Source organism: Balearica regulorum, chromosome 2 (genome assembly GCF_011004875.1).
Source record: "Balearica regulorum gibbericeps isolate bBalReg1 chromosome 2, bBalReg1.pri, whole genome shotgun sequence".
Classification (NCBI taxonomy): domain Eukaryota; kingdom Metazoa; phylum Chordata; class Aves; order Gruiformes; family Gruidae; genus Balearica; species Balearica regulorum.
Genome location: NC_046185.1, coordinates 148,186,001 through 148,207,985, shown reverse-complemented (window position 1 = coordinate 148,207,985; position 21,985 = coordinate 148,186,001). Strand labels below are relative to the sequence as shown.

The window sequence follows — 21,985 nt, the reverse complement described above, 5'->3', positions numbered from 1 at the left end:
GCTTTGGGGCTTGTGACCTCCAGTACAGCAAGAGGGCAGGCAGGCAGGAGCGTTACAGCCCAAACCGTGCCAGCAAGATTCAACAGAGCTCGTGCGTCAGAGTTTAGTCAAAATTACGTTCAATTCACAGTCAACGATTTCCATCTTTGTTGTTCATTCCCTTTGTTTCTTGCCAGACAGGGTTGTTTTCAGGACTTTTAATTCCATTTTTATTTTGCCATTTAAAAAAGGAAAGTCTATATGTGATACATGCAGATTCCAGTATAAATTTAGTGAGAGAAATTCCTTAAAATTAGCAGAGGAGCCCAAAATTGCCAAATCTCCAGGGTTCCAAGAGCTTTGTTATATAATTTGTTACCAAATACTAACTACCTTTGTTAAACAATTGAAATGGCATATTCGGTTAACTTGTTCTGAAGTGTCCTGTATTTTAGAATAATATGTTTCTAATAACTAGGTTGCTCTGGCACACAAGAAACAGCAGCTTAAATATTCAACAACTATTTAAAAGCTGATCCACTTTAAAAGCTGGCTGCTGGTTAGTTTTTATGTTTCCTATTTGGGGCTTGAATTTTTACATTTTCTCCAAGTTTCTCTGTTTGAGACTCGGTAGTAACAGAAAGAGGAAAGCTGGTGAGTCCTTTGCTGGTTTGCATCATTGTGGCTTCACTTTTCCTTGGTTCCACAAAATATGAGTGGATGTCTTTGAGTTGGTTTTAGCATTACTACAGTATGGGCATTTTTATTCTGGGAATAAATATTCAATCTTCTATAGTTCTCATCATCAATGTAGTCTGTACTTTTTCTGCTTCCTCCAGTAGTCTTTCCAATAGAAATTCGAATGATTAGTTGTAAGGCAAGTGATTAAAAAAAATTAAAAAAAAATTAAAAAAAAAACAGGTTTCAGGTGCAGGTGGCAAATCTTTTCAAGGTTAATAGCCCATTTGTAATGGAATATGGTGACCTTAAGGAAATATAATGATTCATAAACAAAAAAATACAGGGATCTTGCACTTCACTGCTCAACTGTATTGACCCTGAAATGCGACCATCATGTGGGAACTAGCAGAAAGTTGGTGATAATAAATAATACCCCGTGCTGGTGACAGCACCATAAATGTTCATCATAATAAACAAATATTGAGAATGGAGAAACGTACGCATTAAATATAATCTGGGACAACAGAGGACAAAATCCAGTTTGAAAAAATATTTCTATTTTTTTTACATCAGTACCCAATATGTTTTCTGCATTAGGTGTGCTTTATAAACCATAAAAGTGGAAAGGTCTGTCAACTGAAGCCTGCTCTTTCTATGAGTTTGTCTATAGAAGTCGAAAGTTGTAAGTTAAGCAGTTCAAGATTTTAATTTTTAAATACTAGCCTAACAGCAGGATAACCTCCTGATGAAGGAGTTGGTTTTGGCATGATTTATTTTAAAGGTTTGTCTCCACACAAATATATATTCAACAAATAAATGTGTTGTTTCTGGATATTTTATCTTTAAAAATGTATAAATACCTATTTATATAATATGTATCCATCCTCATTTCTCTTTTTTTCTTTTGCTCCTGCAGTTTATTGTGGAGTGTCATGGGAATACACTTCTTCCCCAGTTTTTGGGCATGTACCGGCTTACTGTTGATGGAGTTGAAGTATATATGATTGTTACAAGAAATGTGTTCAGCCATCGTTTATCTGTTTACAGAAAATATGATTTAAAGGTGAGAAATAACTGCTGATGAAATAACTGACAAAGTAGCTGAAAATCTTTACTATAAATGTTAGATTATGCTGATGCTTGAATATTGCTCAGAATTTTAATTAATTTAAAATTGTTATGTAAGAGCATTGACTAGTTTACTTCTGCATCTAGGTTTAGCAAAACTGAGGGATGGTTTTATAGAAATTGTACAAATTTATTTGTATTGTGCGTTTAAACAAAGCAATTTAACTGGGTGTGTTTGTTAAATGTAACTAATGGTTAAAGGTAAAACCCTTCACACAAGTACAGTAATAATTCTGCTTACTATAGGTTTTTATCAACATTACAGGAAGCCACAGCTGATTCTGAAGAGGGTTTTTATAAAATAAGTATCATCATCATTACAACCAATAAAATGCTACTAACAAAGTACATCACTACTACAAAAGCTTCGTATTCCATTCTATATTTTAAAAATAATTCAAGTACAAAAGAGAAGGTTCTTAAAAAAACCAAAATTTCTGTTGCTTTTATCATGTGTTTTAGTTTTGTTTCAGAAGGTTTATCTGCTCATTGTAATTTTGCCAATAGTTGATATACAGGGCTAACAACAAATGCCCAAAATACAGTCTTAGTCGTAAGGGACTGTATTTTAATTTCCTCCATAAAGTCTCCCCTTAGAAACCTACTCCTTTCTGATACATTTAATTTCTATGTGTTGAACCACTAAGTGCACCTGCAAACTTGTTTTAAGATGTTTATTTAGCATTCTCTATTAAAAGACGTGTAATGCTACGTACTGCACCGTCCTTTCCTACTGTCAAGTATCTACCTACCAATTGGTTAGATACTTGACTGAACGTGTTTTATAAGACCTGATTTCCAGATTGTCAACAATTGACTTTTTGGTATTTAGTATTATTGGCAGCAGAGCTTACATGAGAGATTTTTTTTTTTTTTCAAATTTGAGAACTCTGTGTGTTTTAGAGCATTATAATGTCCAGATGCATTAAAAAAGGGACAGAAAGAAACATAAATGATATACAGTACTTAGCAATGATGTCAACAGCTTTTGCTATTATTTACCCTTGTGAATGCTTCTGTATTCAGTTTTGTCCAGCTGGACAGAATTACTTTAAAGATAAACTTCTCTTGCAATTTAAATTTAATATCAATATTATTTTATTCTTCCAAACAAACTCCTTCGCTGAGCAGATTTGTAGTTACACTGCATATATCATAAATCGCTTTTTCTTGATTTTCATTGCTACAGCATCTGCGATTGTAGGTTCAGAATCCTTTTTCACACATTAATATTTTTGACACCAGCTCAGAGCTCACTTGTAGCACAAGTCTTTACCTGTGTAGATACTAAGAAAAAGAGACTGCGGATCAGCATAGGATTTCAAAGGTATTTTCCTGGCCACTGAGGCATTTTATTAAAATGACTTCAATGTCAATTTTGGCAATCTCCCTAATTTTTACTATTATAAATCCACTTTTTTCGTCCAGTTTGGTTTTCAGGTGATCTTTTTTTTAAGGCCCAATAGTCTGTTGGAGCACAGAATGCAACATAAAAGGTGTATCATCAATAAACTGAAGTGTCAGGCTTTTACCAGGCTTTATTATCCGTTAATGATAAAATGCAGTGAAATCCCTGCTTGCTGGACCATACATAATAACTAAGAAGTACTGTCCCATTTATCTTTTCTCTCCGTCCTTTCTAAGTTTTCTAGGTTTCTTTCTGCAAACAGAATATAACATGGCATAAAAAGATGTGGTTGGGAATTCTCATGTTCTTTAAAATAGTGTGACTCTATTCCAGCAATTCTTTACACAGTGCACACCTTCCAACACACAATAGAGCTAATTTACCTATCTTTCAATGTCCAGTTATCACGTGTGTAGTTGTTATTTCTTGCAGTGCTACTATGTGATAAACAAAGGCTGGTTACTTAAAGGGTGGTCCTGCTCCAAGAAATTTGCAAGGAAATATATACAGCCATTTTTTTGTCACCTCCAGCTTATTCAGAAAGCACCATATTGTCTAATAGTTTTAAGCTAAAAAATAAATTTAAAACAACAAAAATACTATCCAAAATGTCTTTGGCAAGCACTGTAAGTCTTGTGAATCCAGAGTTGGTCTCATCTCTTCTTTTTGACTTCCATGTTGCTGTGAGGTGCTTTGTTCTTATTTGTACTTTGTGATCTTTTAAATATTTTTATGTGTTTATATTGTGTGACATCCTTTTCAATTGTGTATTGCATATGTCCAAATAGTTATATAGAATAGGCTATTCCATTAACATACGGCTAAATTGGCACAAAAAGATGAGAAGTCTGCCAAGGAAACTGAACTTCCAGGGTGGTAGTGTCAAAATAAGGATGAGACGTGAGGAAGAAGTTCCAGCAGTCAGGAGGACAATAGATGTAGAGCGTTTGAGGATTTAATCCATCTTTCTTCTCTCATGATACATCTTCTTCAAGTGATTGCAGCTGTTCAGCGGCCCTGGGCATTCTACCTACTGTATCACCTTTCTTTAAAACAGCTCTCGCGTTCAGAAGGATGCAGTTCATCCGCTTTTTGACCTGTTATCGTAACATTTTCAAATTAGTTTGACATATGCACATTTTTAGATCCATTTTTTCTGTTTCAGGGCTCTACTGTGGCTCGAGAAGCCAGTGACAAAGAAAAGGTATGGTGCATTTCTGTTTCTTTTTCAGTTATCTAACCTGCTAGCTAGTCTCAGGACAAACATAACCAGTGCTGTTCTGCCCCTTTTCTTTGTTTTCTGTCATATTCTCCCCTCTTGCGTTCTACCTTATTCCTTCCTTTCTTTCCTCTATTTTCTGCAGACCTTTGCATATTGGTTTGCAGTGGTGTTGAGATTTCAGAGGTAAGTGAGCCAATCCTCTACCACCTCCTTTTCCTTTTTTTCTCTTCTCTTCTTAGTTTCTTCAGGGCCTGCCCTGTGGTAGGAAAACATCGAGACTTTCTTCTCTTCCCTTCTGCTTCTTCATCTTCTTTCTCTTGCTCTTTAATATTGAGATTTATGGATACTCCATGTCAGTTAATGGAATGATGTGACGTGGCACCACTTCTAAAGTGAATGCAAAGATGAACCAAACCTTGAATTGTGAGAACCTTTGGGTATGTAAAGCTCATACGAATGAGCAAACAACTGACAGATTTTGATGTACACGTAGGTATAATGAGAGACAGTCTCCCTCAAATTCTGGGCTGAAACTGCTCTAAAAGGAAATTGATCACTTTGTTTTTCTCCATCTCCAACTTCAGTTCATTTGGAAAATTTAATGTTCTCAAAAATCAACATTTCTCTGAGGTTTCAGTGAAATAGCCTGATGGCACTCTAGGGAGAGGTTTGTCTAGAGATTCTCCTGATAATTGAAGGTGGAACATAGTCTCCATCGTCTGAGACTTCTTAGATTTCCAAATTTGGGTGAAGTCTAGGAATCCATGACCCTTGTTTCCTTAATTTTTCCAAGCACATTCCTTCTGAATTAGCATGAGATCATTCAGCAATTCACTTAAGACTTCATTTTATGTTGTCCCTAAATTCCATTCAGATCATTTGTTTTTCTCCTAAGCATTAGACGTACCATACCTGCCTTTCTTGAGTCTTCTACAGATAACACAACTGCGCTAAGGAGTAAGGGACATGCAGTAGCTGTCAGTCCTACAGTTCTTGCTGCATGAAAAACTCTGCAAAGTTTTTTCCACTTCGTCCTAAGGTATGACTGAACACTTACAATTCTTCTTCCAGCATTAGGCAGCTACCATGTCCCAAATGCCAACTGCAGTTACAATAGTCAGCATTAGCTCTCTTTTGCTGTACTGGGCCCTCAAGATCATGTCTTGAATGGTCTCCGTTCTTTTCTTGAAGTCTGTTTTTGTTCTTACTATTTAGTAGCATAACTCTAGTGTTTTTAAAGCAGAGGGATTAATGCTTCAGTGTCTTGCAAACGATACCTAATGTCATTGAAAACCTCTGCTGGTAGTTCTAAAATAATCTGATAGAAATGAGGAGGGCAAATTATTTGGATGGGACTACTTCATGTTGCAACATTAATGCTTGGAATAGTAATGTAAAATTTAACAATATTACATATATTCAGCTACACAAGAGCTGGTACTATACAGATATTTAGTGCAGTAGTTTTGAGCATTTTGAGGAATATATCTCATAATAATAAGTAAATAATAGTACACATGTACTGCAGTTAATATATTGAGTGAGAACCTCAAAGAAACAGTGTCTTTTGTTCCCATGTAAGTTCATGGCAAAACTACTATTGAACTTGATTATAGCTAAGTTGAAACAAAGTTGTGCAGTTATGTATAACTGTATACAACAATTATTCTCTAAATTAATGTGAAATCGTAACTTCAGTAAGGCAAATAGCAAAAATTCCTATCAACTTCAACACATCTAGAACCTCCCCTTTTATTTTGAGTACTTCTGTGAAAGCAATATAAAAAAACCATGGTCCCCAAAATTCTTCTTCTGCTATTTCAAATCTCACACATGATTTCTCTTTCCAAAGGAATTCGATTTCTTGGAGACAGAACTACACTAAGCCTACTGATGTTGGAAGCAAACAGGCTGAGGCTGTTAGCCTCCTGTTACTCTTCGTTCCCCTCAAACGCCAGTGCAGCGCAGCAGGGAAGCCGCAAGCTAGCACTCAGAAAACATTTCTAACAAAGGGAATGAATTGGGTAGACTTCTAAGTTCATAGAAGGAACAAAATTTTACGAACACCTTAAGACAGACTCTTAGAGATTCAAGTAAGAGAAAAATAGTGTTTGGCTTATTACACATTTTTTGGCAAAGTTTTGGAGTCTGCTATTTGATTTGAAAGTGTCACAAGAATGCACTACCACGTGTCTGTAGTGTAGATGTTCAGAACATTCCTGGTCACCACGATCTGAATCTCCTGCAATAGGCACTAGAACTGCAGTGGTTTACTCATCTCACTACTCAGGTGTTTCTAACGCACAGGTTTTAAGCTTAAATAAAAAGGGGGTTGTGTATTTATACAAATAGACAGGGAAAGTTTGTTTTGAAATTCTGAGCAGTGCTATAATGACCTGCTATTGTGAGATGTATCGTTGCACGATGAGTACGTAAATGGTCCGTTATTTGTAACTGGCAAGCGAGAGCCCTGTAGCGTGTTTCTTCACTTCCATTTTCTCTTAAGTAGATGTCACTATTTCAAACTTTTTCTTGTCCTCTGTGGGAATCTCCAACCAATCTTAAGGATGCTAAAACGCCTGGAAAATTTTAGCTTGAAAAGGCAAAAAAAAGGCATTTTTAGCAAATGCTCTGAAGAAATTTTGACATCATCTATGTTAGAAGAAATTGCTCTGAATAATTAAATAAAACCAGACAATCTCAAATACTTAGCTGGTGTAGTAACTTATTAGCTAATTTTTAGCCAGAGGGAAGTTAAATCATCAGTTTATTAATATCACCCTGAAATGACATTAATAATAATAGAATTCCAATTAATGGCACGTTATTTAATTACTTATTCTAAAGGCATCTGCTACTATTCACATCTGAAAAAACAGAAAAGTAATAAAAGAGAGGAAGCTTTTGGTGCTAAAATACAGGGCTAAAATGTCTGGCAATGCTGTTGTTTTTAAATAGGCTTGTAATACATATTTAATTTCAGAAGTCAATATTCAAGTAATCAAATGGTTTCTAGAATACTGAGCACAATATGTTAGCTTCTTTTAAAGCCACAGAAGCCGGAAAACAGAAGAGCAAGTCTTTCAGTCACATTCTAATGAAGAATGCAAATTTTAGGTAAATTACTTTGAAATGGCAAACTTGGGTAAAATGATGATGATCTTGAATCTCTTTCCTATCAAGCTACTCTTTTGTTATTTACTCAGTTAATAAATAAGAGGTGGTCAATTATGCAGAAAGATTTAATGAACTGTAAAATAAGAAATCAGAGGAAAAAAGCCTTTTTCTACTTTGCTTTTGTAGTGTGAAATACGTATTAGTATTCAAATATTTTTTTATCAATTTTTTAGGAAGAAAAGCTGGCTACAATGACTTTGTTACTTTTCTGTCCTGTTTTCAGTTTATCTTCTGTTTGACTGTCTTCAACTGTTTAATATCCTAACATATTGATGATAAGCTCTGAAACTGTCATTTCAATATTTTGTGATGATCAGTGCGGAGACAAGCTCCATCCCTTAGATTTCACCTTTACACACAATTCCTCTCATTTGCATTATAAGTGATATTTTTAATAATAAAGGCATCACTTTCTTGGCAACAAGTATCATAACATGCACTTACAGATGTCCTGAATTTAAAAAGAACAGTATGTTTCAACAGTTGTCAAATTCTGACAGCTGCTCCTTTTTTTTTTTTAGGCTTTAGTTGTCTTTTTTTATTTTTATTATTTTAGTAGTGGGCATTTTCTATTCATTCCTTTGACAATTTTGCCCTCTTAAGTGAAACCAGGATAATGCAGAACTCCCCTGGTGCTCTGCCTGCTCGCAACTATGCCGTACTTGTAGTCCAACATCAAATTTAGCTGTTACAGCTGAGTGTGCTTGTACTTATGTAGAACTTGAGCGTATTGCTTGTGAGTGAGCGACTCGGAAGGAAATTTGAAGAAGAAAAATAAAACCTAACTGAACTTGAAGGCCACCATATTTCATCTTCTTGAGCAATTTCATAGATTATTATGGTTTTTAATTAATCTAAACCTGCTTGCATTGCCACCTCTGTGGTATGTGTAGTTTCATAAATAAGCATAAATGCATAAAAATTACAGTAAAAACATTTCAACAAAGGATTTTCTATGCCAGTTCCTTCTGGGGGAAAAATTGCCATAGTTGACAGCTGTGATGTTACATCTTAGTTAAATTGTGTGCAAAATACATAGCGCTCATAATAAGATTGAAAGATGTTGCTAGAGGTAACAAATCACTTCTTAGCTTTACTTTTTATGTTATATACTACAACATATAATAATCAACTGATTTCTGAGAGGACAGTTACAACTGAAGGAAGAAGGATTTTAGTATAGGAGCATAGCAACAGGATTACTCAGTCTTGAATTAGTTTTTTTTTCTTTTGATGTCAATAGGTAAAACTTCAAGGTAGATCATCCCAGAATCTGAGCTGTTTTTTCCTGCTATTTTAAAATTGCTCATTTCAGAACAGCATTTTTTTACTTATTTCTTTTAATGATTTCAGTCTGCTTCATATGCCAGTCTCACACAACAGATATATGAAGCATGTCTTAGATTTCTCTGTGAAATATGAATCTCAAGGTTGCATATACAGAGATTATAACTTTGAAAACATCACACTGCAATACATTGCAAAGATAGGAATAGACATTCGGAGTTCAGATTCCTATTTCAGTATTTAGCCTTCACATGACACCAACCCCGTTACTGTTTTTCAAAACAAATCACTAGTTTGTCTTCGTTTGGGGTTTTTTTGTTTAAAAGTCTGTTTTCCGTATGTTAATTTATAAAAAATAAAAGGGGAACTCTGTCTTGCATTTTATATGTTGCATGTTCATTTTGCAGCAGGAAGATATTAACCCCAGGGATAATTCTGGATGCGTTTCCCTGAGCATTGAAAAGACGTATAGTTACTATTTTGGTACATGCTTGAATTCCTAATCCATCTACAACGTCCTGCACAACTTTTTTTGTCCTACAAATATAAATGCCTGTTGTACTGGCTAAAACCATTCCAGTGTTCCCTCTCAAACCCCATTTTGGGGTTCCAGCTCTATTTCCGTTGCCATTTACACGCCTGCGATGGCAAGCAGAGCTGCGGATCCTCCTTTGGGTGGAAACCCCTGCCTAGGACGAGGCAAATTGTTCCACAGAAGTGTGGACCCAGCTCCTATAACTACTGGAGTCCAGAAGAAGCTGCAACCTTCAGACTTCCAAAGAAAGCTCTAGTTATTCCTCCATCTTGTAGATCTAGTGACTCCAGACTTTTGATTCGGTTCAAAACAGCCTGCGCCAAATTATTGCAGACTATATTTAAAGCATCATATCCTTTTTTAAAAAATACTGCCTTCCATATATGCTGCAGAGCACAGTCTAAAGTTACTCTAACTTAATTTTTTTAATGAAAAAGGTGCATGTGAGCTATTTGCTGTGAAAAGATGACCAGAGTGTAAAACTTCACTCTTGGCAGATGTTTTATACCATTTTCAAAAGTTACAAACTGTAAGCCCAATTTTGCCACAATTAGCTGTGTGAACACTGTGACTTGTGGCTAGTTCCAAGCAAACAGTAAGACCGCTATGCAACATCTCGTCTACAACCTCATCTTTGCCTGTGTTAGGTGAGAAATTGCTGTCAGGTTGTGAAGACAATTAGTCTTTTTCCTTTTTCAATCCAAGACTTACTGTGAAACGTAACTGTCCTACAGCTGATTTAGTGAGCTTCTTCCAAAATGTCAGCATTAATGTTAGCCATGATCATTGGGTTTGGTCATGATGCACAAAAATCCCTTTGGAAGAAAGGAATGCTAATATTCATTTCAACACATTAGGATAGGATGCTGTGACTTGAGATCTGTTAAGAAATCTGCAAAAACTATTTCCATGTTCATACAGAAATAAAACTTCGCCTGGTTCTTACCTTTCAAGAATTATTTGGGGTTTTTTTCAGAAACAATGCCAGTGGGCTGTTTCACCGTAATTTTAGGTTTTCAATCAGGCTTTACACATTCTGTCATCTTAGTCAAAGAAATCTTTATTGCTTTTCAGCATTTTCAAAGGCAGCAAAATCTTCCTACCATTAAAATTCTCTGTGACCATGGCAAACTTTGGAATGCAAACCTGAAGCGTGCAAATAACATGCTTTTTTAATAAATACTTTGTATTTGTAAAATCTATTGTGTCTTTCTTGCATCTTTAAGTAGAGGATTAAAAACAATGGAGATGGTTCAGAAAGAAAATCTATTATTAATTTATGGAAGTAGTTAGATGTTCATCTCCTGTGCAGCTCTTAAAATATTTAGTTCTTTAATGATAGTAATATGTTCGTTGTAACGAATTACATTCTAGGAGAATCTTTTTCCAACAAGGATTTTGCTTCATTGGAAATATTTGAGACTTCATTAAAACTTAACTATCAATTATTTCATTAAAGCAAAGTCTCAATTTTTTCATTCAGATTGTGTTTTGCACTGCCACAATGTGGTTTTCTTTGTATTTATTTCAGTGCGTAAGAAGAAAATCTACATATTAGGATTTTTCAACATGAACACATGTATTACTAATTTTAAATAACTACGAGATTCCCCTCCTAGTCACATATTTCATAGGTTTTAATTCCTAAATTCACAAATCAATTTTACAACATGAATTTCAATTAAAGTTCTACTAGTGCTGGCTGTCATTAGTAATGTTTGGGACTGTAACAATATCCTAGGGCTATTCAGCTTTAAAGAAACAGGGAGAATGATATTGCCTAGCACACCAAAAAAAACTTTGTCTAATAACACCTAGAAAGAGGGAAAAGAATAGGCTGGGAGGCATCATACAAATCATGTGGTGAGGGCAACCACTGGCACATAGTTTTTTAGCTTCAGTTTCTTATATGGGACCCACTGTTTTTACTTCTTCCTTTTTCTTCACATGCCTCGGTACTGGCTTTTAATTTATGCAGTTCTGCACTTGCCGAGTCTTTGCAGCTACGGGCATTTGGGTGAAGCAAAATGACCTCAGATAAAAAAAAAAATCCTTGGAAGGATTATTGAGGACTGGGAGAAGCCTGCACACGAGGCAGGGAAGAGTCTGGCTTTTGGGGAGAGCTGAGTCACTGCCCTGAATGTCCTTGGGAGGACCCCTGGGGTCTTGCGATGGCAGGCGAGAAATGCGACTGTGTCAGCTTTGCTAGCTCACTTTTATTAAAAATAGATTAGAGACAAGGTAAAAGTGCAGTATCGCACCCACGTGACTGGCTTACCAGCTCTAGCATCTTCCAACAAAGACATTGCTTGTAATTTAAGTTTATTTTTACTGAAGACAGCACTGTCTTCAGTGGAGAAGCGTGCTTCCCCCTCCCACCGCCCGCCGGGTCCGACCGGCTGATGCCGTGCTGAGCAGGAAGTCTGTGGCAGAACCTGGAGATGAACCTGCATCTCAGCATCTTAACCGCAAGCACATCCTTCCTCTTTACTCGCCCCCTAGCTTTAAAAAACATTAATGGGGGGATTTTCAGTGTTAATATGTTTGTTTCACTTTAACCTTTGCCTCATTTAATAAATAACTGGGATATACTTGGTGGAAAGATAATCCGAGGATTATTTTTTTTTAGTGACTTTGGGCTAGAAATGAAGGGAGCGTGGTTTCCTGCATTCTTTTCATTACTGTTTCATCTTAAATTAATTCATCCAAATCTCCTCTCCATTCTTAAGCATCCCACGGACTGGATTCCATCCTCTGGTGTTGGCAACATCCCTGAATCCGCAGTCCCGCCTCTGCAGAATTAGCCCTCGTCCATGGGACAGTTTGCTTGATTGTGTATGATAATCTCTACAGCTGTTAGTCTGGAATGCTTATCTGATGTTTCCCCTACTCATTTTCATCCTAAACCACTTACTGAGCAGGCCAGAAAGAAAATCGATGCCTGCCGTGCTGTAAAGCAGCAGAGCACTGCAGGATGACTCCTCCACGGAGTGAGTTTGGGATGGATGAATGGTTCTAGTCCCATCTCAGCTGCTTGGGTTTTTCTCCTTTTATTTTAAATTAAAACAGAGCGTCTCTATTAGAGGGTATTTTGATATATCTGAAGGTTCTAGATGCAACACAGTAACAATTCAGAGCTGCTGGACTAGAACCTTATTTTTTTCCAGACATCATAGGTGTCGGGATGCAATAGATTTAACATGGATTCATAGCTATTAAAATGTTGCTAATTGCTTAAGTGGTTTTGAGCAGTTACTGGAAGAGAAAGGTCACTTTTCTAAACAAAAGTTGCATTGTGGGATCTTGAACAATTCGCAAATTCCAGGCCCAAAAAATAAATTTGACCAGTTGGGGAAGTGTGTGTTTTGGCCACTTCTGTGCACAGCACAACAGCGAAAAGGTGTTAAAAGTGTTTAAAGGTGGGGTGCAGGGAGAAAGGCTGTTCATTGCTCTTAATGGGCCAATTTTTTAAAGGCTGTAATTGCAGAAGCTACTATTACTTCTAATTTGCTTGACCAAATACCCTGAAGGAACCGCTCTTTTGTTTGTTGGTTTGCTGGGTTTCCAGTCACTGTCCTGTGAAAACAGAGCCCATTTGAGGCGTCTTAGCACTGAATCCAGTGGCTACTCTCTCTGGCTTTCCTTAATGCTGTTGCAGATCACTTCATGGGAAAGTTAAAGATGAAGGTAATCAACTAATGCTCCAACATCAAGAATATTTAATTGCGTATTTAAAAGGCAGCGGTCTTCTCTGGCATTTGCCACTTCTAAGCAGCATTTCATAATTCATGTTCTTGTGATGCTTTCGACTATTTGGTATTAGGCACTTAGAAACATTCACAGTAGCTATGTAAAATACAATCCAATCTGACTTCATCTATAACATCTGATGCAAGCACTTTGTTATGAGGTATAGATTGTGTTTCAGCTTCACTTATTGCCAGTCACTTTGACAAACGACATTTGGAAGAAGCTCGATGCAAATCAAGGTTCGATGCAAATCAAGTCTGGAGTCGGAGATTTTGTCTTAGCTACATTTGCTGCACACCCAGTGAACGTATATACCTTCTAGGTCATTTACAGGAGGGATAAACTAAGGAAACGGCTCTGTGGGTGCAGTTACGGAGAGCTGCATGCGATGGAGGTGCCTCGGTTTCCCCCAGAGAGGTGGCTCGGCAGTGCCCTCTTGGGTGCAGGGGAGTTCCGGAGGGACCGCGCCAGGCCAGCAGCTTCACCGCACTCCTCTTTGCGATCCCGCTCTTACAGGAGTTTTGGTTTATTTTAGGCCAAAGAGCTGCCGACGTTCAAAGACAATGATTTTATTAACGATGGCCAAAAGATTCATATTGATGAAAATAACAAAAAGATGTTCCTTGAGAAACTCAAAAAGGACGTTGAGGTAAGAATGTGCCTGTTCAGTTATATGTAATTAAAATGTGTGGCAAATTACAGATATCCCAGGAAATCATACCTGTAATTCATTGATGGAAACTCTTGTTCGTAAGACTGCAAGCACTGACTGTTTTAAATGAAACACAAACTTTCAGGAGTTGATCGCTGCTTTTGCTGATGTGATAAATGGCTTGCTGCCATAGCTGGTTGCCATACCTTGTCCCTGCCTTGATGATGTGATGTTAAAATGATAGTACTACTTAGTACTTAAGTGCTTTACAAGCCTAGTACTTCCAAATGCCCACGAGAGAGAGGTGAGTATTGCTAGTTGTGTTTTACAGGTGGGGGTACGCCAGAGCTGAGGCCATACGCAGACTGGAGTCCATGTAGCATGTAGCATCCCCTGCACACAGCCATGCACGTTCTATTTGTTTCATGTTAGTAATCCAGTTTTAAGTCATCCTTAGTATTGCAACAGTAGAGTGCTTCAGTAATTTGTATACAGCAGTTAGACATTATCTTAATGTAGTCTTCTCATATAAATTTGCAATGGGATGAATATAGTCAATACTTCATAGAAAAGTGTTAACATGTGAATTTATGCAATATTTTATTATAACTGATTTAGCTCAGCAAATAAAAGAAAATAAACATTGGGCTAACTAGTTCACACAGCTTGACTTTAGTTTCCATAATTGAAAATATTGTCACTAAACACAATATTTTGCAATCCCTATACTCAGAGCCTAAAATCTGTTTACCCTGTTGGAAGAGACCTGATAGCAAAATGTGTCTGTGACTTAATAAGTCTTTCAGCTATTTATATCAAAATAGCTCTGGGAATTGGCTTGTCTGGCTCTTCAGATCTATATCTCAGTAGCTGCACAAAACAAAATACTGTAACTTTAGAATTTCCCAGTGATTTGCTTTTGAGGAAATCTAATTTCCCATCATCATAATGATGATAAATTTATGGTGATGATAATTATGAAAACATAAATATTTTGTGAAATACCAATGTTTATGTTATATTTAAAATACTGTGCTGGAAAACTGCTCTACTGATGTCACAGCTCTAGAGATAAGTTTATTTGGGTTTAAGTTTTGTGCTCTTTTAACATGTATTGCTGTTACTGACTAATGCTTTTACAGCAAGTAGGTTGCAGACAAGATCTTAAGTACGTGCAGTGAACGTGGAAGATACTTTATTACCCCAGAAAGTGGATTGCGTGCGATCTACATCATTTACTGGATTGTAAATATAATGGCAGATTCCAGATCATCCCTTGAGAGGCTGTTTTTTATGGTTTTGAAATTTATACAGAGCATTGTTAAATATCCACGTAAACCACTAGTGGGAAGTGATCTGGCACCTGATTTTAACAATGGCAAGCTGTTCTTTAACCTTGTTTTTCTTTTATTGGGTCTTCTGCCTTTGTTAGATAACTGATAGTATGCAGTTTGTACCCAATGTGTAAACACTCAGATTTCACTACAATGAAAAGAAATGCACAGCACTTGATATACGATTATCTTATCATACAACATTTATAATTAAACTTATTACGGAGTAGTATTCTAAACTGTGTGACTTTATGTCCGTTCATGTTTGTCATTAAGTAATTTGTGTTACTATATTTCTCTCACAATAAAGTCTTAGGTCCCCTTCCTGTGTTCAAACAGACAAATAGTTATTACTGCTGTTTTGATGTCCCCTTGTCTATTTTTCTGCCTCCTTATTCCATTGAAAATGTCCTGAAAAAAAGCACATAAGGATATTTTTTCCATTTAAAATCAGATGATCTTTTCCTTGTGCTGATCTTCCTAAGTGTTTTTGCTGTCAGCAACAGCACACTTTTTTCCCAGGAGCTCTTCTCTTCTATTTGCAGTTCGCTTTTTTCCCCAAGAGTCTGTTCCCTCTTGTGCTTTTTTGTACGATTATTGGTAGATTTTTCTCCTGTCTCTTTCGGTATTTATCAAGTACCTAATGATATGCCTGGAGTCCTTCCACTCCATCGCCTTTGGCCAATCGCATCTGTTCTTGTATATCGCTGTACATCATCTCTTCAAACTTAGATCTCTGGTAGTCCTGTGAAGAGTCTTTTGCTTTGTTATATTGAAATGGTTCGAAACCAATTTCTTCTTTCTTCTTAAAACCTCTTCTCAATCTCACAATATTTCTTTTAGCACTTGAATTTACAGTGACATTGTTATTGCTGATTCCTCTCTTTTCTCAGAATCAGGATTTTGACAAGCTGTAGCTTCTCATTTCGGAGTATTTTATGTTCATCTCTCATCACTATCACTATTCCAAAGTCTGGCTTAAATCCCTTCTTCTCTGGTCTGCTCTAGCTTCCTTTTTATAACCATTTAGAGTTTCTAAAAACGGCAACAATTGTATTTTCAGCCTGTTTCTGCTATGCATACCATAAGCAAGGGCCCCACAAGTTCAAGATCGCAGTATTGCTTTTAGGCTGCAGCACAGCTCTGCCCTGCCTGCCCCTCACCCTTGAACTGTTAATCCCATCTTCCTGCTTTTATACCTGCCTTATTTCCATCCTCCTCTCTTAGCTTTCTGCCTCGTCCTGTTCCCCTCAGCTGAAATAATGCTTTGTCTTATATATCAAGTTCATTCATTTTTCAGTCTTCCTCAAATTCCCATCCTCGGTCTTCATTCAAATTTTATTCGCATTCACCTTTTGCTTACATGATTTAAATTGTGAGCCTGCCACTGTGAAGAGAATATAGATAGCATCATTTCATGTCTTCATGATGTAAAACTTCACTACTTTCCACTGCAAGAATGTTTAAACACTTTTTTCATCATTCTTTCATGAGGCTCAAAAGGGAGCGAGGGGGTGGATTTAGCACCAGATCGTTGCCCGCCGCACGCCTGATAGCACAGAGGCTGCTCTGGACATTGAGCGGTGACAGAATAGCCCTAATTGAAACACGAGGCAGGAGTGACAGTCATGGCTCACACAGGCACTTGTCTTCACTACAGGAAACATTATTTTTCCCTGAGGATTTTGGGAGAGCGTGCTACAGCTTTTTTATAACATAAGTTGCAGGTGACCCACGTGCTGTTATTACATCTTAATAAATTCGAGTATCTCTCTGCGAGCTTTATTGCTTAATCCTCCCATTTGCTCCCTCTTAGAAGTGCCTGTTTTTCTCGACTGATGACATCTTTGTGTAACTTCTCCTGTTTGTTAGTGGAGCTTACGTTTTTCAGTGATATTGATAAATTGCTTATTATCACTTTCTAGTTCCTTGCTCAGTTAAAACTCATGGACTACAGCTTGCTGGTTGGAATCCATGATGTTGAAAGAGCTGAACAGGAAGAAGTAGAATGTGAAGAGAATGATGGAGAAGAGGAAGGTGAAAGTGATGGGACCCACCCCATTGGAACCCCTCCAGACAGTCCAGGAAACACGCTGAATAGCTCGCTGCCCTTGGCTCCAGGGGAATTTGATCCAGCTATTGATGTTTATGGAATAAAATCTCATGAAAGTAAGCAGTAATAAATATTTTTATGTTAAGATGTTTTGATTCTTGCACCAGAATCCTGAAGTCTGCGTAACCACGTAAAGGCAAAGTTAAATTGCAAAATACAAATTCAGTCTGTAGAAAAGGAAATTAGTTGCTCTTTGGTGCAGCAGAAAGCAGAAGACACATACAATGCTCAGTGTTGATACTGAATATTTCTTAGATATTTATTGTGATGTGTGAGGATGCAGTCAAATAATTCACCTAGTACTCAATCAACTTGTATACTGGCGTAGCTATTCAGATAGAGCAGTTCTCAGTTAATTCATGGGGGTTTTCATCCCTTTCAGGAAATTTAGTGTCTATAATTGTTCTTTTCCTGGCAGATAAGATAACACTGTTAAAAACAGTCTAGAAAGAATGAGAAAAGCAGCATTCCAAGTTATATTTCACTTTTTTTGGTTACTTTTTGAAAAGTAGTGCACTCATACCCAATTTCTGTGTTCCAGCTAAGTAAGTTCTTATAAGGAGTGTATAAGAAGCCTGAAACTGGGTTTGATGTTAGTTTGTCAAACTAAGTATAACTAGTTACCTGTGGCTGTTCAAGACAGAAAAGTTCTTTTTTTATATATATTTACATAGATAAATGCATATTTTTATTCATAAAGAAAATATGATCTTGTTTGTTGACACAGAACAGTTTCATATAAAACTATAGTTGTTTTTCCACAAAGGAACTTGAAATCCACGTTACTTTAAGTGGGCAATAATTCCTGTTTCTCTATGGTGATGTTTTATTTTACACTCTTTTCAGGGGGGTTGTGTTACATATGAGCGCAGTTAAACTCTCAGTTAAGAACGGCTTGAGCCTGTGGTCTTTGCAGCTCTGTGATTCGGACTGACGTTAACCTGTCTTAGCTGCTGATTGAGCCTTATAAAGTCATCTTTGTTAGAAGAAAGATGCATGATTAAAATGTCTCAAAAGTCATTCTTACTGCCATGTCTTTGCCATTTGCAGATGCTCCTAGGAAGGAAATTTACTTTATGGCCATTATTGACATTCTTACTCATTACGATGCAAAAAAGAAAGCTGCCCATGCTGCAAAAACGGTAAAGCACGGGGTAAGTATCTGGGTTGTTTTTTTTTCCTCTGATTCCATTTATACTTCTGCATTTTTGTTGTTTAGTGCACTGATATAGCACAGTTCAGGAAATCTAGGGAAAGGGGAAATAGATCAGAATTTGGGCGGGGGGGGGGTTTCTAGTTTAATATGTAATACAAAAGTACAGAGTAACTGCTACCCATTACATACTGAGAGCAGAACTCCCTTTTCAGCTGTACACATAGCTTTCTTGCCCATAAAGAACTAGTGAGATGCCCCTTATTCTTGCAAACAAAGGTGTTCACCAGATACCTGTATGAGAATACAGCTCTGTGAAAGCTGTTAGGACTCTCAGTTCAGATGCAGGGCCCTCGCAATGGTTTCATTATTTGGTACAGCCTGTTGAAAATTAACTCTTTGGCATATAATGCGGCTCACTTTGTGAGACTTCTTAAAAAAAAATTAAAAGTACGATTTGCAAAATTAAGCATGAAGTGTACATATTAAATACTTGGTGAAGGCTTCTGTTTGACTGTCATGAATTTCTTTATTTTGACTGAAATTGCTGCTTAGCAGCAGACACCAAAGAACCATGGTGAAGCAGCCCAGTCTTCCAGAATTATCATTTATATCTACCCTTATCACTCCTATGGTGATTTAAGGTTCAAATTTCATAAACTTTTTTAAAAGAGCATAATCACGCATGAGGGTCGAATCCCTACTTTTAGTATCTAAAAGATCAGGACATTGTGGGGAGTTTAAGCAAAGGGCTCAGGGCTTTTTAGTTTACAGGAGAGTGACGTGGAACACTCAGCAATAAGCCCTGCACAGGCTTGTAGAAGGTATTTTTTGTCTCTGAAACAATGGTCTCATTACTCTCTCTGTTCTCAGAGCAGCAGAAAGTTGATGGAGACCATGTGCAATTATTAATGAACTTTGAACGTAGCAGACTTTAAAAACTCACACTTCTGGCTTAAATAATGGATAAAACTATGTTGTGAATAACAATATGATTATTAAAGCTACTGTGATTAGAAGTTATTACAGAACATTACTTTTGTACAACCATTTTGCTTATTTTGCTGTCTCCATCCTGAACTACCTGACACTGAAATTCGTTCATTAATTGCACGCATGCAATTTTCCCTTTTTGTAAAACAGGAAAAATAGAAATAAAAAGGTGGCTAATGCTCTGCAAACCTCAAATAAAAATATGAATGAAATCGTGACTTCATCGAAATAGCAATTGTACAGCTTATTCAGTGAGTCCAGATTTAAATGCACGTATGCTGAAAAAATGTTACTAATTGTTACCATATATTTCAAACCAGGTTATTTAGCATTCAGATAGCAATATACATGACTCAAGTGTTGACACGCCAGATCTGAGTATGATAATTCAGTCTTCTTTATATGAAGGCACTCCTGCTCAACAGACCAGAATCTCTTGATGAATCAGTGGGTAGCATGGTTAAGTATGCAGTAGAAATTATATAGGAGACCAAAGTACGATCAGAGTGAAGAGGCTACGTTTGAGAAATGTGAGATGGGTGTCCTGCAGTTACGGTGGTGAGTACGGGGTATCCCTGTACTCGTGTGAAGCCTAAAAAGGAGTCGGTAAGATTCTGGTTGAGGGCCATTACAATTTGTGTTTCTCATATCTGGTTCTGAGACTGCACGTGAAATTCATTGAGTAAGTAACCGTCTTGGTGACAAAGCATCAAATATAACACTCCTTCCTTCTTCCCTCTCTCCTCCCAATTGTCTGTATAGGCTGGTGCAGAAATTTCAACTGTTAATCCTGAACAGTATTCAAAGCGCTTCTTGGACTTTATTGCCAACATCTTGACGTAACCTATCATGTTACATAGGACAGACACGAGACCTGGGGACAGCAGCAGTGGCTACAAGTGTAGGGAAAAAAAGGAACTCAGTGAAGCGCTCATCTTGCAGAAAGCAACCCCTTTGTTTACATCTGCTGGCAAAGATGACTGAAGTGGGGTGGAGTACTCGCTTTAACAGCTGCCTGATATTCCCAGCATAGTTCTAGCTATTTCTGACTCTTTTGTGTGTGCAAAAAAAAAAAAAAAATTAAAATAAATTAAATAAATAGAACAGCTTACTCAGAGTGCACTGTGACAGTAATACTCTGATGCTACCAGCTGAAACAGAATAAATGAGCAAAGAGGTGTGGGGTGGGGGTGGGGAAGAGTAAATGCATGTTAAATCTACAATATTGATATCAAATTGTAAACTGTGGATCAGTTTATTTTTTGAACTGAAAAGATACATGACAGTATTCTTCATGATGATGATGATGACGATAATAATAAAAACCTTACTGCGAATGTTACACTTATACCCTGCACACTGGCACTCCTTAAGAAAGCAGCTGCAAGAGCCCTTGGTGCCAGAGGCTTTTCCCATTTGGTTCCTAGCAGTTGGGTTGGTTTTTTTTTTACGGTTTTTTTTTCCCTCTCTCTCCTGTTTTTGTCTTCTTTTCAGCACATTGCATCAGGAAGTTCAGCTCCTCAGACATCTGAGAGCCAGCATCTTACTTTACAAAGAGCTAACGTAATTCATGCTATGTGTACATTTTTGCTACAGTGAACTTATGTTAAGGGAAATCTTTGCTTATTTCACTTTGTTACCTGAAGTTTTCATTTGTTTTATATTCTTGCAGTATAGGAACTAATAATGCTACAAGTGGGAAAAAAAGCTTATCTGAAGCAGCGCATAGTTTTGGGCAATAGTGGCTCCATCTTTCACCCATCGTGAAAGATGTGCACACTGATAGAAATTCCATTCCCTTGTAATTTACTGGGAATTTGAAGTTTAAATGCTTATGTTGTTCTGTTGAAACAGCGGTATTTTATTATAGATTATCCCTCTAAAAATGAACCCTGAATTTTACTGTTTACATTATTAGGAAAGCAGGGATATTTCTGAATTTCAGAGCCGTGTACCATATATGACTTTTGAGTTTACATGTAAAGTTATTTTGCAGTACAAATGAAGTAATGTTTGTCATCTTCCAAGGTGTAATGTGCAGTAGTGTACTAAAGTGAATGTCTCGCTCACCTCCATGGTAGACTCTTTTACAATAAAATGAGAAAGGGTATTTCAGAGGGATTTTTCCCAAGCTCGTCTTTTAGCATCAACATGACCTGTGCTACCATTTACTCAAGTTTGATTGTATAGTACATTGCCTAAAACTGTGCTGAACATGTTTAACTTGTTTAAAATTTTTAAACAACATTGTATTTCTTCTCTTCTTGTATTTTTCCCTGAAAGACTCCATGCTTGAAAGAGACAAATTTACATATGCTTAAAAGTTTATCTACTTATACACTGTGCTAAAGCTGTGCCTTTAAAATTTCTTTATTGAAATTGTTAGATTTTGTAGGCAACGTAAAAGAAGTCAAACCCTCCCCATCATCGTTTATAAGTCGAATCAGGAGTGCCAGCATGCCTTCTCCATAACTAATGTCAGTGCTGTTAAGCCTGCAACTGTGCATAACGTATGTAGTGGTTTACTTCAGAGGAGCCTATACGATAGCAACCCCGTACACTCTCTTCAGTGG

At 37.0% G+C, this 21,985-nt stretch overlaps 1 protein-coding gene across 1 annotated transcript in view; it reads left to right on the top strand.

Moving 5' to 3' along the window:
* Positions 1–20,529, top strand: part of PIP4K2A (phosphatidylinositol-5-phosphate 4-kinase type 2 alpha) — a 112,024-nt gene extending 91,495 nt beyond the window's left edge. Inside the window, exons 5-10 of the mRNA XM_075746354.1 lie at positions 1,577–1,723; positions 4,362–4,400; positions 13,703–13,816; positions 17,079–17,322; positions 18,317–18,420; positions 20,175–20,529. Of these exons, the coding sequence (XP_075602469.1) occupies positions 1,577–1,723; positions 4,362–4,400; positions 13,703–13,816; positions 17,079–17,322; positions 18,317–18,420; positions 20,175–20,255 (729 nt within the window). The 3' untranslated portion in view covers positions 20,256–20,529. The remainder of the gene's footprint in view (positions 1–1,576; positions 1,724–4,361; positions 4,401–13,702; positions 13,817–17,078; positions 17,323–18,316; positions 18,421–20,174) is intronic.
* Positions 20,530–21,985: the final 1,456 nt, after the last annotated feature.